This window comes from Microtus ochrogaster, chromosome 8, assembly GCF_000317375.1.
Source record: "Microtus ochrogaster isolate Prairie Vole_2 chromosome 8, MicOch1.0, whole genome shotgun sequence".
NCBI lineage: Eukaryota > Metazoa > Chordata > Mammalia > Rodentia > Cricetidae > Microtus > Microtus ochrogaster.
The window spans coordinates 36,349,138-36,362,483 of NC_022015.1; the positions used below are offsets into that span (position 1 = coordinate 36,349,138).

At 49.3% G+C, this 13,346-nt stretch overlaps 1 protein-coding gene across 1 annotated transcript; it reads right to left on the bottom strand.

The window, feature by feature from the left end:
* Positions 1-543: 543 nt before the first annotated feature.
* Mrgprg (MAS related GPR family member G) lies at positions 544-2,855 on the bottom strand. The gene is made up of 2 exons (XM_005351970.1): positions 2,819-2,855; positions 544-1,490 (listed from the first exon to the last, which is right to left on the bottom strand). The coding sequence occupies exon 2, from the start codon at positions 1,414-1,416 to the stop codon at positions 544-546; it is 873 nt and encodes a 290-aa protein (XP_005352027.1). The 5' UTR covers positions 1,417-1,490; positions 2,819-2,855.
* Between the last annotated feature and the right edge of the window lie 10,491 nt (positions 2,856-13,346).

Here is a 13,346-nt window from a genome sequence, read left to right on the forward strand (position 1 = left end):
AACACCAGGCTGGAGAATTGGGGACTATGAAGACTCTGTAGCAAACGTTGGGATAAGGGAGGGAGAAACAGCAGTTTAGAAGAGGTCCTGTAGTGGATGCCTCCAACATAAGACCTCTGTGCCCAGAGCTGAAGGGCCAGTGTCCCCAGGATCAGCGAATGCTCCCTAGGAGCTGGTGCTGAGCCTCCAGTCACCTGGCCCATCTATGGCAGGAGGAGGCAAAGCTCCTGTCATCTGGCCCACTGGGGCTGAGGGGCAGTTTTCTTGGGTTGGGTACCATGGGGCAGAAGGATGCAGGGCACATGCCCTCACTGTCGCTCTGGGGTCCTCCTTCCTGCACCTGCCCCTCTATCTTTTCCTGTCCTCCTTGCCATGTCCTTTAAATGTCCAACATGCAACCAGGACTCTTTCCCTTCTCCCCTGCTTATGAGAGGGAGCCCTGAAGTCTGTAGAACCAGAGCTGGGACATGGCAAAGGTTTTGAGCAAGACTGGGGTACCCTGGCAGCTCTGAGGGCAGGGCAAGTGGGCATAGGATAGCCACTCTATGCTTGGCTCATAGGCAGGGATAGACCTCCAAGGTTTGACTGGGACTCCTCCCCTAGAGCCCTGTTTAGGACAACCCGCAGCGGCTCCCTCTTCCTGAGCTGCCTGCCCTTCACGTAGTACAAGAGAGGCTTTACGCTGCTGTCAACGCAGGCTAGGAGGGTGGCCAGTGGCAAGAAGAAGGGGAGCAGGAACGCTATGACCGGCCGCAGGCTCCAGTAGACAACCATGGGCAGGCGACAGAAGAACAGCAGGATCCCGAGGCACTGGGCCACCTTGCAGAACTTGGGGGGTGGCTGCAAAGAGCAGCAGTTCCCGCAGATCAAGAGAATCATGCTGGCCCCACAGGCCATGCTCACCAGCACCCCTAGCCACACGACGCTGACCCAGTGGTATCTGAGGCAGACGAACACGCTCAGCCCCTTGTACAGCAGTCCACAGGCATTGGCCGGCAGGAGCACGGCGGGCATGGTCAATGCCCAGATCAGGAGGCAGAGCACGGCTGAAGTGTACCTGGGGCGGCAGCTGGGGCTGCAGTAAGAGGGGAACATGTAGTTGAGGCAGCAGTCCACAGCGAAGGCAGCCAGCAGCCAGAGCCCCACCGCAAACCATAGGAAGACGACCGGGAAGTAGAGTGTGTCCTCATAGCCCAAGGCGATCTCGGCGATAGAGAAGCCCACCTGGCAGGCGAGGAAGAGGAAGTCAGCGGCAGCCAGGTGCAGCAGGTAGACGTTGAAGGGGCCCTTCTTGATGTGCAGGCCGAGGTGCCAGAGCAGCAGGGCATTGCCCGCCAGCCCCGCCAGGCTGACGATGAGGCTGAGGTAGAAGAGCACATTGATGAACGTGCCCCAGATGTTGAATATGGAGAACATCCCTGCTAGCTTCCGCGGGTGATCTGGGAGGCCCCTGCAAAGGGTGGTGGTGCTCGCTGCCCAGCTGCAGTGCTCTGAGTGTGGAAGGCAAGACAGCATGAGTCCCTAGCTTCCGGAGTTCGAGTTGCCATGGCCCCCTGCCTAGCTGCACCTGCTCTTGGCCCCTCCCCAGCATCTGCTGTGCTCTGAGGTATCATTCTTCGCCCTCATCCTGGCTGGGCAACCCTTCCTGTGTGAGGTATCCCTTGCAGAGGCCTACCACATTCAAGCAAAGGGGCCACAGGTGGCAGGACCCCCTTTCCCATCATGTTCTAGTGTGAGGGCTCCAAAGCCCTGATGGCACCCACCCAGGGGTCTCTGATGATGCCTGCTGTGACTCCAGGGTACTCTATTCTGTGCTGGGTGAGGCATTAGGAGACTTCCCTACACACTCCATCTGGAGCAGGACACTGAACCCCCATGGTCCAGAAGGACTGTGGCTCCTCTGAAGCATCCTCCCAGAGTCTGGGCTTTGGTGATGGATTTCAGGGCCCTGAGTCTTCTTGGGGACTGATTAGCAGAAGGAGGTCCCTGGCGCTCTCAGTGGAGGGGATCCCAGAGCAGTACCTCTCTCTGGGGATGTTCCAGATATGAGGACCCAGGCCCAAGTTCTGGGCACAGGGGCTGCCAGGGAAGAGCGGCTATAGGAAGGGATAGATGGAGAAAGAGACAGAGAGATAAAGAGATAGAGTCAGAGATGGGGAGACACAGACAAGGAGACAGTGACAGAGATAACTGTGTAGTTGGTGTTGTAGCCTCACTTCTGGCTTGGGCTGTGTCCCCTGCCCAGGAGGACACCTTAGCTATCTCTCCACTCCCAGAGAGCCTCCCCCACTCTGCTTCCTCTCTTGATCCCAAAACTTCTGCAGTGTCCTGATAAGTGTCACCTCCCTGCTCATCACCAAGGATCCTTCCTGGCACCTCCAGGGGATGGTGGCTCAACCTACAAGCCCAGCTGTAAGGGTCAGAGTGCAGGTTCTCTCACACATCACAGTGTTGACAGAGACAGGAACCTTTCCCTCGGTGGCCCCTAGTGCCCCTATGGTATCCCAGGGGTGCTTAATCCAGGCTCCAAATCCTGTGTGGATTCTGGCTGATGGAGGCAAGGCTAGTTCTGAAAGGGGATGAGAAGGTGGACTGGAGCATCTTCCTCATCCCTGTTCTCCGGGGAACCCAGAGCTGTGTATTCCGAGATTGCAGCCCCAGCCTCCAAGGTTCCCTTAACTGCCTTCCCTTACGGAGTACATTCTCAGAGCCACCAGTGCCCCTTTGAGAGCCAGGCAGGGAGGGGTGCTATAGAGGGTAAGAGAAGGGGTGTTCCTTGCTTGGGGGAGGAGGCAGAGGGACAGACTACCCTTCTCACCTGCTGACCGCCTGCTGACAGTGGCTGTCCCCAGCTCGCTCAGCCCACACTCAGTTGTCTTGAGCTCTGCCTGGCCCCTAAATCCCCTCCTGTCCTCTGGGGCTGGCTCCTGCCAGTTCCTTAGAAGTTGGAGGGCGTGTCACCTTTTCACAGGAACCAAAGGAATGAGCTCAAACAGAGCTGTTAGTGTGGGCAGCTCCTCCTCCTCATCTGGGAGAAGAAACCAGAGAGCCTCCACACCACCCACTCTGGAGTAATCCCTGGCCCTAGTTGCTCAGGACCAAAGAAAGAGATGCCGCTGTAGGAATGGATCAGTCGGGAAAGCGCTTGCTATGCAAACATGAAGACCTGGATTTGGATCCCAGCCCCTGGGAGAAAAGCTGGGCATGATGGTGCATGCTTATAACCCCACAACTGGGGGTGGAGACCAGAGGACCCCGGGACTTACTATCCATTTGGCCATGCTAGTCGGTGCGTTTAATGCAAGATCTTATCTTTAAAAAAATAAGTTATTGGACCAGTGAGAAGTCTCAGTGGGTAAAGGTGCTTGCCACCAAGCCTGACAACCTAAATTTAATTCCGGGGATCCACATAGAAGGAGAGAATTCATTTCTGACAGTTGTCCTCTGCTCTGGACACATATGGTGGTGCATTTGTGTGCATACACACACAAATAACATGTGTTTAAACCAGTGTGGTGGCTACTCCTTTAATCCCAGCACTTGTGTGTGGGGGGGGGCAGAGGCAGTCTCTGTGAGTCTACATAGAGAGTTCCAGGACGACTAGGGCAACATAGTAAAACACTGTCTCAAGTGTGTGTGTATTAAGGTCAGCTCTCGCCTTCCACCATACGGTTTCTGGGGATTGAACCCAGGCTGTCAGACTTGGTGGCAAGCACCTATACCCACTGAACCATATTATCAGCTCCTATCCTCCCATCCTTTGAGCCAGATGTGGCCATCTTCATGAGTTCAGCTGTATCTGCCAGACAAAGATCATCCCAGGTGGACCTGATGACTTTAGGGGCTCGGTCATAGAAGGAGGGGCCGGGAAGGGTCCTGAGGACCTTACCTGAGTATCCAACACCGCCCCTCCCCCAGCCATTTGTATGCAGTTCTGCCCAAGCTGCATGTCTTCAGGGTCCAGAGTGGAGTGTACACTGGGGAAGGCTGTGGGGAGGGTTTCCATCTGCCCAGCTATTATCCATGCTGGGTGCAGACCTTCCAGCATGGCTGCTTTAGAGTCACCTAGCAGCACATACGCCAGATAAACGTGCAGAAAATACCTGCTGCTGCCCCAAATCTCTCCAGCTTTTCCATTGTCTCAATCAGTCCTGGTGGGGTTTTGGTTGTTGCTGTCTTTTGTTTATTTTGGTTCCATATAATTCATGTGGCTTGTTACTCCGTGACTGGTGGCCTGTGGCTGGCCGTGTCATTGACATTGGGTAACACTGTGGGAAATGTAAACAAAATGTGCTGTTATTTCTTACACGAGACAACAGCTCCTCTAAAAAACATTACACAGAAACCAGTCGTCAGAAACTCCAATTCTTCCAGCGTAAGCACTGCTTGAACTCAAGGCTGCACTCTGCTTGAAACATCTTTCTGCTTCTCCACCTGGTTGCTCTGGCCTGTCAATCAGGCATTGGACCCTTTATTAGTAACAAAAACATAAGGAGGACCCAACTGAGTGTGTTTGCTCGCTTCCGCAGAAATGCTTTTGGGTCATGTGGTCATTTCCTTGGCACTCCAGACCTAATGCTAACAATACTGATGTTAGAGTCCTGAGGCAGTTTAAAGGGTCAGGAGGCAGAAAAGAGACCAGTTTGACCTCATCAGACAGGAATGTTTACCTCAAACATCGAGGGGCAGACACAATGGGAAGGGGAACGTGGGGTTCATATAGGAGGTTTGGGGAATGCAATGAGCGGAGCTACGTGCAAGACTGCAGTTTCCCCCTCCCGGAGCTGTTTGTCCAGACCAGGTTGTTATATCTCTAGAAGCTGCCTTGTTCTGGCTATCAGGTTGCGTGCCAAAACTGAGTTTGGCGACGACAGTGAGGGGGAAGGAGTTGGAGTTTCAGCATAGGGTCTTCCTTGGTCACGGTCTGGCAAGTTTGTTCAAAGTTTATTCCGACATATTCTAACTCTTAAGAAGTAAGGAATGGAACTGGAGAGGAGAGGGGTTCCAGGAATAGGGCTGGAGTTTTGTGGGGAATCTGTAGGCACCGTCTAGTTCAGAGTCTGCGAAAGAGGGGGTTCTCTGCGCGCTTAGCAGGAGAAGAGTTTTCATTTGGTCCACTGTGATGGGCCATACAGTTGTCGTCATGCCTTCTGGGGGAAACTTCTGAGAAATGATCAGTAGAGAGCTGAAAACAGATGATTTGGTTATAGACTGAAGCTGATAGATTTCCCAGGAAGGTAGAGGGAGGGGGCGGGGAAGCAGCTGGGAGGTGGGGAAGCTGGTGAGAGGAAGTGGGCACAGGGTGACTGGTCCCACTGCCAGGAGTGCTGCACCAGAGTGAGCTGGCAGAAGCAATAGGGAGTCACAGAGCAACAGGAGACAACAGAGGACTCATGGAAAGGATTGTGTCTGGCCTGGAGTCAAAGGGGTGATGGGTCTTTGCAGCCAGAGTTTCTCCATAGCACCTAAAAGGTCTTTTTGCAGATAGATCAGCATCAGATGGAGCTGGTGTAGGGTGAGGCCCATTAAGAGAACTTAGATGGAACATTTTGTTCGGGTGAAAACATAAGTACAGGGATGATACGGAACAAAGAAGTCATAAAGGAGAGGAGCCAGTGAGGGAGGGACCCGAAAGCCCATATATAGGAGGAGGTTTGTGGTTGGATTTTTTTTGTCAGGTCTCTGTTGAGCAATAGCCTTAGGTCATGAGGAATTGAGTCAGGCTGTACTGGGCAATAGCCCCTAACTGTAAGTAATGGCTTAGCCCTAATCCGACCGTTCTGCTCCACTGTAGAAATAATATGCAGGGTATCAATATTTGACAGCTCCCAGTCAAACCTCAGGAAAACAGCTGTAACTTCCTGGTAGCCACTTACACATGTGTGCGTGTGTAAGTACATGTCCTCCTGCTCCTCTAAATGCTCTCAACCTTCAACCGTCAGAAAGGCTGGGGCCCCTTGCTGTTCCAATAAAGCAGGCTCAGCTCTTGAGATCAGGTCTGTCTGCTTCTCTGCCTGTTTTCCCCGTGTCTTTGGGCACCGTCTCAAATCAGCTAGGGTTTGTTGGTACAGAGTGGCACCATTTACATAGGACACAGACCCCATCCTCAACAGAGCGGTATCATTTATAGAGGAGGGCACAGATTTCATCCTCAGCAGTGGTCAGGTCTAGTCGTGGAGCACTGCTGTAGCTGAAGATTCCAGTTGGCCCTGAAGGATGTTAAGATGTAGCATGACTAATAAAAACCCAGAGACAGATATTGGGGTTCAAGCTGAAAGATCAGAGAAGCAAAGCAGCCAACCACTAGAGAGTTCTTTCTTACCTCTACAAAATCTTCAAACTGAAAAGAGCACCAGTTCCTGTCTCACCCCGCCTTATATTCCTCTCTAGTGCTGAGATTAAAGGCATGCACCACCACCGCCGGGCCTCTATAGATAATTAGTGTGACTGCTGGGATTAAAGGTGTGTGCTGCCACTGCCTGACCTGTATGGCTGACTAGTGTGGCTAGATTTGCACTCTGATCTTCAGGCAAGCTTTATTTATTAAAACACAAATAAAATATCACTATATTAAGATGGTCTGAAATTTTTCTACAGGTTTTGAGAGCTGGTGAGACAGAGGTTAATTGATGTAGAAAAGGCTTCAGTCCAGCTGGTTTAGTTCTGAGTCCTGAAAACAATGCCTAGGGTAACAAAAGGGATAGGTTGTGTAGTGATTTAGCCACACAACACGACGGACACTTCCGGGTTCCAGGGCCACACATGTGCAGACAAGCCCTCAGGCAGAAGTGCCTAATGGTCCCGGGAATCTTAGAGGACCTCGTGTGACCCATGTGCAGCATGGTTGCATCATCTATGTATGACACAGCTGTATGAGCCTTTGCATGCATGCGTGAGCTCTGTCATCTGCGTATGACGTAACCACACCATCCCCTAGGCAGCCCTTAAAAGCTGGAGGTGCCATCTTCAGCTCTCTCTCTCTCTCTCTCTCTCTCTCTCTCTCTCTCTCTGCACACTGACTTCCCCAGGCCTGTACACGCCCCCCTAAAAAAAAACTCCTAAGTGGGTTTGTTGTGTGTTCCGTGTTTCCTTCTCACTCACGCCAGGTAATTTCATAGGTGCCATGAGACTCTGGAGGCTCTCCCATCCCTATCCCTTCTCCTGGGGTTGGGATCTGGAACTGGGTATTTTTTCCACAACAATCACATGTTCCATCTGCCTGAGTGGTATTTCTATGCACACCACCGGCTTCAGTCGATGAGTTTCCCCATTCTGGTCAGCTTAACTGGTTTTCCAAACCTGAGGAATTAACCATTGACCTCCCGGAAATCTTCTGGTGTTCCTAGAAAAGGACACAGCTCCAACCACTGCCTTCATGGCTATGGTTGAGCCCTTCACTGACATTCACCTCTGGTTTGCTTCCCTTAGCTAAAATCGTGTTTGGACGACCCAGGGTCAGTCCTCCCATAACTGGGGGCTCAGGGTCCCTCAGATTTTTCTTTCTCCTTTTTTTCTTTTCTTTTGCACCACTTGTCAGTGGTCCCCGCTGTGGCCTCTTTGGCTTCTGAGTTGCCCGGACTGGAGCCAGTCAGGCTTTAACACCTCACCTGTAGGTAGAGGACGCTCCCCTACAAGCCCTACAGTGTTTGTCACCATCACACCCTACCTAGAGGGGAGATGTCCCCCTATAAGCCTTGTGGTGTCGCCATTTACGCGGGTTTTCATTGTTTCAGCTATGGGTAGCAAGTCTTCCAAGACCATCAATCCAGCCTCCCCCCTGGGATGCCTTTTAGAGGTCCTAAAACCCTAGGCCTTAATGCCCTTCTTACAGATTCCCACACTTGTCCATCTTTGTTCAAAAATGGCCTCGTTACAATTTAGATAACAATTTAAAGTGGTCACCTAAAGGCACCTTTGATCCCGTTATTCCATGAGAGCTTTCTAACTACTGTCAGCGCACAGGCAACTGGAAGGAATTTCCTTCATCTAAGTCTTTTACTATCTAAGCTCTAAGTCCCAGTTTTATCATCTCACCTTTCATGATATCTATATGATCCTATCTAATAACCTACTTCCTGAAGAGCACAGGCGAGTTTGGGAGCAGGCCAGACTACATGCAGTCAAGGTTCACCAAACACATGCAACACAACACCCCCCCCAGGGGGAAGAAAGAGAGAAAAATTCCACCCTCAGGAATAGGCAGGTGGGGAAACAGGTTGTTGATTGACAGTTCATAGCTGGAGTCCCTTTGACCTGTAGATCCAAGTCAGCTCCCTGAAGCTTGCATGGGTTTCTTAAGTTTACAAAAAGAGACAAAAATTTTAGGTATGTTAAATCACCATTGCTTGTAATCTGTGCTGAAATCTGCACTGTGGAAGAGGCAGGGGACTCACACTTTTGATCATAGTGTGTGGGGGCCGGGGTTACAAGCAGTAATCTTCTCTGCAGAGGGCTAATACACAGAGGGGACAAAGGCGTTTTAAGCAGCATTGAGAAGCACTTTAAACCCATTTTTAGAAAAAGACCAAAGGAAATGTAAAACCTTGAGCTCATGACCATGATAATGGTATTCAGTGCTTCTCAGAACTAGATTAACAGCTTGCCAGAACTCTATCGATTAATGTCAAAGCTCTGAACTTTTGAAGTCTTAGCATAACAATACCATAGAGGGGGAAAGAAATCTGAAACATTTTTTTATTTTAACCCTTTCTTAGACCCTCAGAACTTATATGTAAACTTTAAATTTTTCTTTCCATCCATCCAACCATTTACCATGAGACACAAGGGTTGGTTCTGAGAGCAGTCATTGCAAAGCAAGTTTCTGTAAATAAAGGCCTGGTTAAAAAAAAAAAATTGCATTAAAACCTATTTTGTGAGTTTGTCTCTAGAGTCTGGTAAGAAGGTACTTTTTGTCTTTTTTGGCTGCATACAGAGTGGCTCTCCAGTGAGACCTGAGGCCTGAGTTTTACATATGAAGGTGGCTGCAGCCTTGGGGGAGGAGATGGTTAGCCTTTTGCTATTGAAGCTACAGTTAGTCAAACCACAGCATCAGAGATCTGAAAAGGATAAATTATAGCAGGAGATATAATCCAAATGGCCTATGTATCAATTAAAATGAGAGAGCCTACCCACTACCTAGGCAGTCCTAGGCTCCCACAGTCCCAGAGGCTTCACTGGGGGCAGAGGTGGCTCTTTAGCGGCACTTACAGGACAACATTCACTCTTCAGCGGCCAGACAACACAACTGGCCTTTGGCTGACAGACCCTGGTCAGAGAGATTTTTCTCAGAGAATAAACTTGGGGAAACTGACCTAGTTTGACCAGGCAGAGTAGGGCAATCAACCCCAAAGTGTCCACAGTTGGGGCAGAGCCCTGGCAGCAAAGGAGGCATTGGGGAAGTTTTGCCTAGTGGTTAGTGTTACCACAATTCAAGTGGAGCCATTGTACCCTGTACTTTCTAGTTTTGTGTGTCAACTTGACACAAGTATGAGTTAACAAGTATAAGGTAACTTCTGTCTCCCCCTCATCTCTTTCTCCCTCTGCTTTTCTCTCTTCTTCCCCTTTCCCCCTTTCCTCCTTTTTCCTTCCCCCTTCCCCCTTCCCTTTCTCTCCATAACCCACCAAATAAACTCTATATCCAAACTCTCCCCTCATGGCTTATTTGTCTGACTCTCACCTGCCAAGGGACCCACTGAGGCCTCAGGGGACCCGCCAAAGCCTCGAGTGACCTGCTGATGTCTCAGGTGACCCGCCAATGCCTTGGGTGACCTGCCGCTGCACTGCCAAGGCCTCTGGTGACCTGAGGCTCCTTGTGGGATTGGCCCCCCCCAACCATATCTTTAAAAAACAATAATAGTCATCACACAAAAATTTATGATTCAACATATTTTAGATACTTGCTATACCTTAGTCTAAAAGGAGACATAATGATGAGAAAAGGGGTCAGCAGGACTGAGAAGTTTTATAATTGTTGCTCTATGCCACATGGTCACCTTTTTTTTAAAAAAAAATATTTATTTTATTTATTTATTATGTATACAATATTCTGTCTGTGTGTATGCCTGCAGGCCAGAAGAAGGCACCAGACCTCTTTACAGATGGTTGTGAGCCACCATGTGGTTGCTGGGAATTGAACTCAGGACCTTTGAAAGAGCAGGCAATGCTCTTAACCACTGAGCCATCTCTCCAGCCCTTTTTTTTTTTTTTTTTTTGTTTTTTAAAACAGGATTTCTCTGTAGCTTTGGAGCCTATCCTGGAACTAGCTCTTGTATACCAGGCTGGTCTGGAAGAAGTCACGTGGGAGGAGGGGAGAAAGTGGGAATTTGGATTGGTATTTTTTTTTAAAGTAATAAAAGAAAAGAATAGAAAGGAAAAAAAAATAGTGAAGTCATATGACATACACTCTTTAACCTTGGTAAAAATGGCTGCCAGTCATGTGGTTTGCTTCCGTCTTGATGAGATCCTTAGCCAAGATGGAGGAGAGCCACATGGTTGCTATTTAAAAACATGTATTTTCCTAAACAAAAGTTGTTTATTCTCATCACTGTATCTCCTTTAGATTAAGAAACAACAGCAAGTCTCCAAAATATGTAGATTGGCATGAATTTTTGTGTGACGACAAAAATCTTAAATTTATAAAGGTGTGTTCATATTAACAAAAGCTGACTTAGAGATTTACACCTAACTACTTATGCCTTTGCTAACTTCAATACCAGCCTTCTAGAAAATTTAGGCAACAATGTAAAGAATCTAAGTTACATATACAATATATCCTAGACTAGAGTTGGATCACATATATACTCATGTATAGATTTTAAGCCTTCTGTTACACAGAGCTAATTTTGTTACAGAGTTTATAGGTTTTAAACCACACCCAAAGGACTCTCTAAGACAGTTTACAGTGTAGTCCTAAGAGATTTTTTTCAGAGAAGAGTGCGGAGAGATCATAGAGATCTTGAGAGTGATGGACAGGCAGGTCTACCTGTGAGGTGGGCTTGAACAGACTCAGCAAAGGTGCCAGATGATCACGGTCACCAGAGCCAGAGCTGTCAGTGGACTTCAGGAACTCAAGGTCACTGGAGAGAGTCTGAACAAGATGGAGAAAGGTTAGTTGTCTGAAAGAGGTGGGTGGTCCTGCCAGGCTTACTTGAGGCCCCAAACTGGCTTTACATAGAATATCAATGAAACCCCAGAACCAGAGGCCCATCAGTGGAACTTTCACTTCTCACGGAGACAGAGGCCACAAGACCAGAGGTCCCAGGTAGACTTGTGGCTGTTTAGCTTATACGGTGAGTTTGGCAAGCATCTGTGCCCCCAAGATAACAGTTCCCAGGAGTTGGCAAGGACAGTAAGAAAGTCAAAAGGTCCTAGAAAGAGGGCTGGGGGTGGGGCCCAGGTGTTCTCCTTGGTTTTGGCATCTCAATGTTAATGAGGCAGAATCAAAGAAACCAGTTTGACCTCAGCAGACAGGAGTGCTCATCTCAGACACCATGGGGCAGGCACAAAGAGAAATGGGTGATTGCCAAAGGAGAAGGGAAACTTGGGATTCATATAGGAGGTTTGGGGAATGCAATGGCTAAGGCTACGAGCAACCCTGCAGTTTCTCCCTCCTGGAGCTGTTTATCCTGACAAGGCTGTCTTATCTTTGGAAGCTGCCTTGTCCTGGCTATCAAGATGAGGGTCATAGTGAGTGACTGAGTTTGGCAATGGCAATGAGAAGGAAGGAGTTGGAGTTTCAACACAGGGCTTTGGTCAGGGTCTGGGAGAATTTGTTCAAGGCTTATTTCAACAACTGACATCAGTCTTAATGCTCGGAATGGTTTGTTTATGCAGAGCTTCTGACATATTTCTTTATCTAGAATTTTCCAATCTTGTCCCCAGAGAAGAGACATTCAACAAGGTGATTCAGAAAATCTTCTGGAAGAAGAAACCATCCACACATTCAGTGTGCACAGAGATGTGTGCACCGCAGGAAATGCTGGCACCATAGGCAGCCTTCAGTGAAGGAGATGGCAGGACCTACAGGAATGCCAAAGGACAGGTGTTAAGACACACTCAGGACTTGTCAGGGCAAATCAGCACCATGTGAAGACGATGCTGGTGACAGTGTCCCTGCTGGGTAGCAGAATGACTGCAGCTAGGCTGGCATGATGGAGCATGCTGCGTGTGCTAGCCAGCAGAACATGTCTGTGAATGAGTCCTAAGATCAGGGAAGAAGTGGCATGCTAAGCCGGTAGGCTACTGCAGAATCCTGTTATTGCTGGGTCGTGTGTGAGCACCATGCGTGTGTGTCATGTGAGTGTGGGCATAGGCATGCATGTGAAAGGCAGAGGTCGTTGTTGGGTGTGTTCCTCAATCACCCCACCTTATTCTTTTTAGAGAGATCACTGGCTGAACTTGGAGTTCACTGCTTTGGCTAGGTTGTCTGGCTTATGCCACGCTCAAGGCCATGATGATCTAGTCTAGAAGGGCCTGAATTCTTCAGATCTGAAGGGTAGAATGTATCAGGTGGGTCCAGCCTTTTGACACCGCAACATGATGCCGCCTCCTAAAAGTTCATGAATCCTCCACCCAAGATACTAAAGAACGCAAACAACAACAACCAAAACCAAACAAAGCACAAATCCCCAGGGGCCAGTGACTTTACCCATTCCCTGGTGCCCTGTGTCCCGCCAGAGAAATGCCACCCACTTTACTCCCTGGACCTCTCATTCTAGGAGCGTGCCCCTTGATTGTTGTATCGAACTGCTTGATAGCACTGGGGTCCTGAGCAGCTTCCCTTCAGGGTGCGCCCCCCCCCCAGTCTGCTTCCCATGGTGTAACCACGGAGAGAGGAGTGTGGCTAACAGGCTGCTGCCCTTCCATGCCTTCAGTCTCAAGGTTGCCTTTCTACCCTCTTCCCGGGTTTCCAGATCATTGCATCCCACTCAGTCCGAGCTAACAGTTGACACCTGCCTTATCTTCCCATCCTCCACCCCCAAAGCTGCAAACTCGGGTTGTTAACTTGAAGCTATGGTTTCCCCTCAGGAAGTCTCAAGGATAAGAAGGACATAAAAATGCTTATATGTTTCAAGCTATAACTTCTTTAATCCTTCACCTCATCCTTAGACAGTTGAGTATCAATGGCCAACTGAACTGCTGACAACAATGGCTAAACAATGGTCACCCCACTTCTGAGGCTTCTTGCTTTCTTTACTGCCATGGGGTGAGTGGCATTCAAATAACCACCCATACCTGTTAATTTCAGGGCATCCATACAGCAGACAGGAAGCATTTAGCATGCAGCCCTGCTTTCTCTGCTTGGGGTTAGATAGCCTGCTGGGGGCTTTGCCCACTCTGCTTCCACT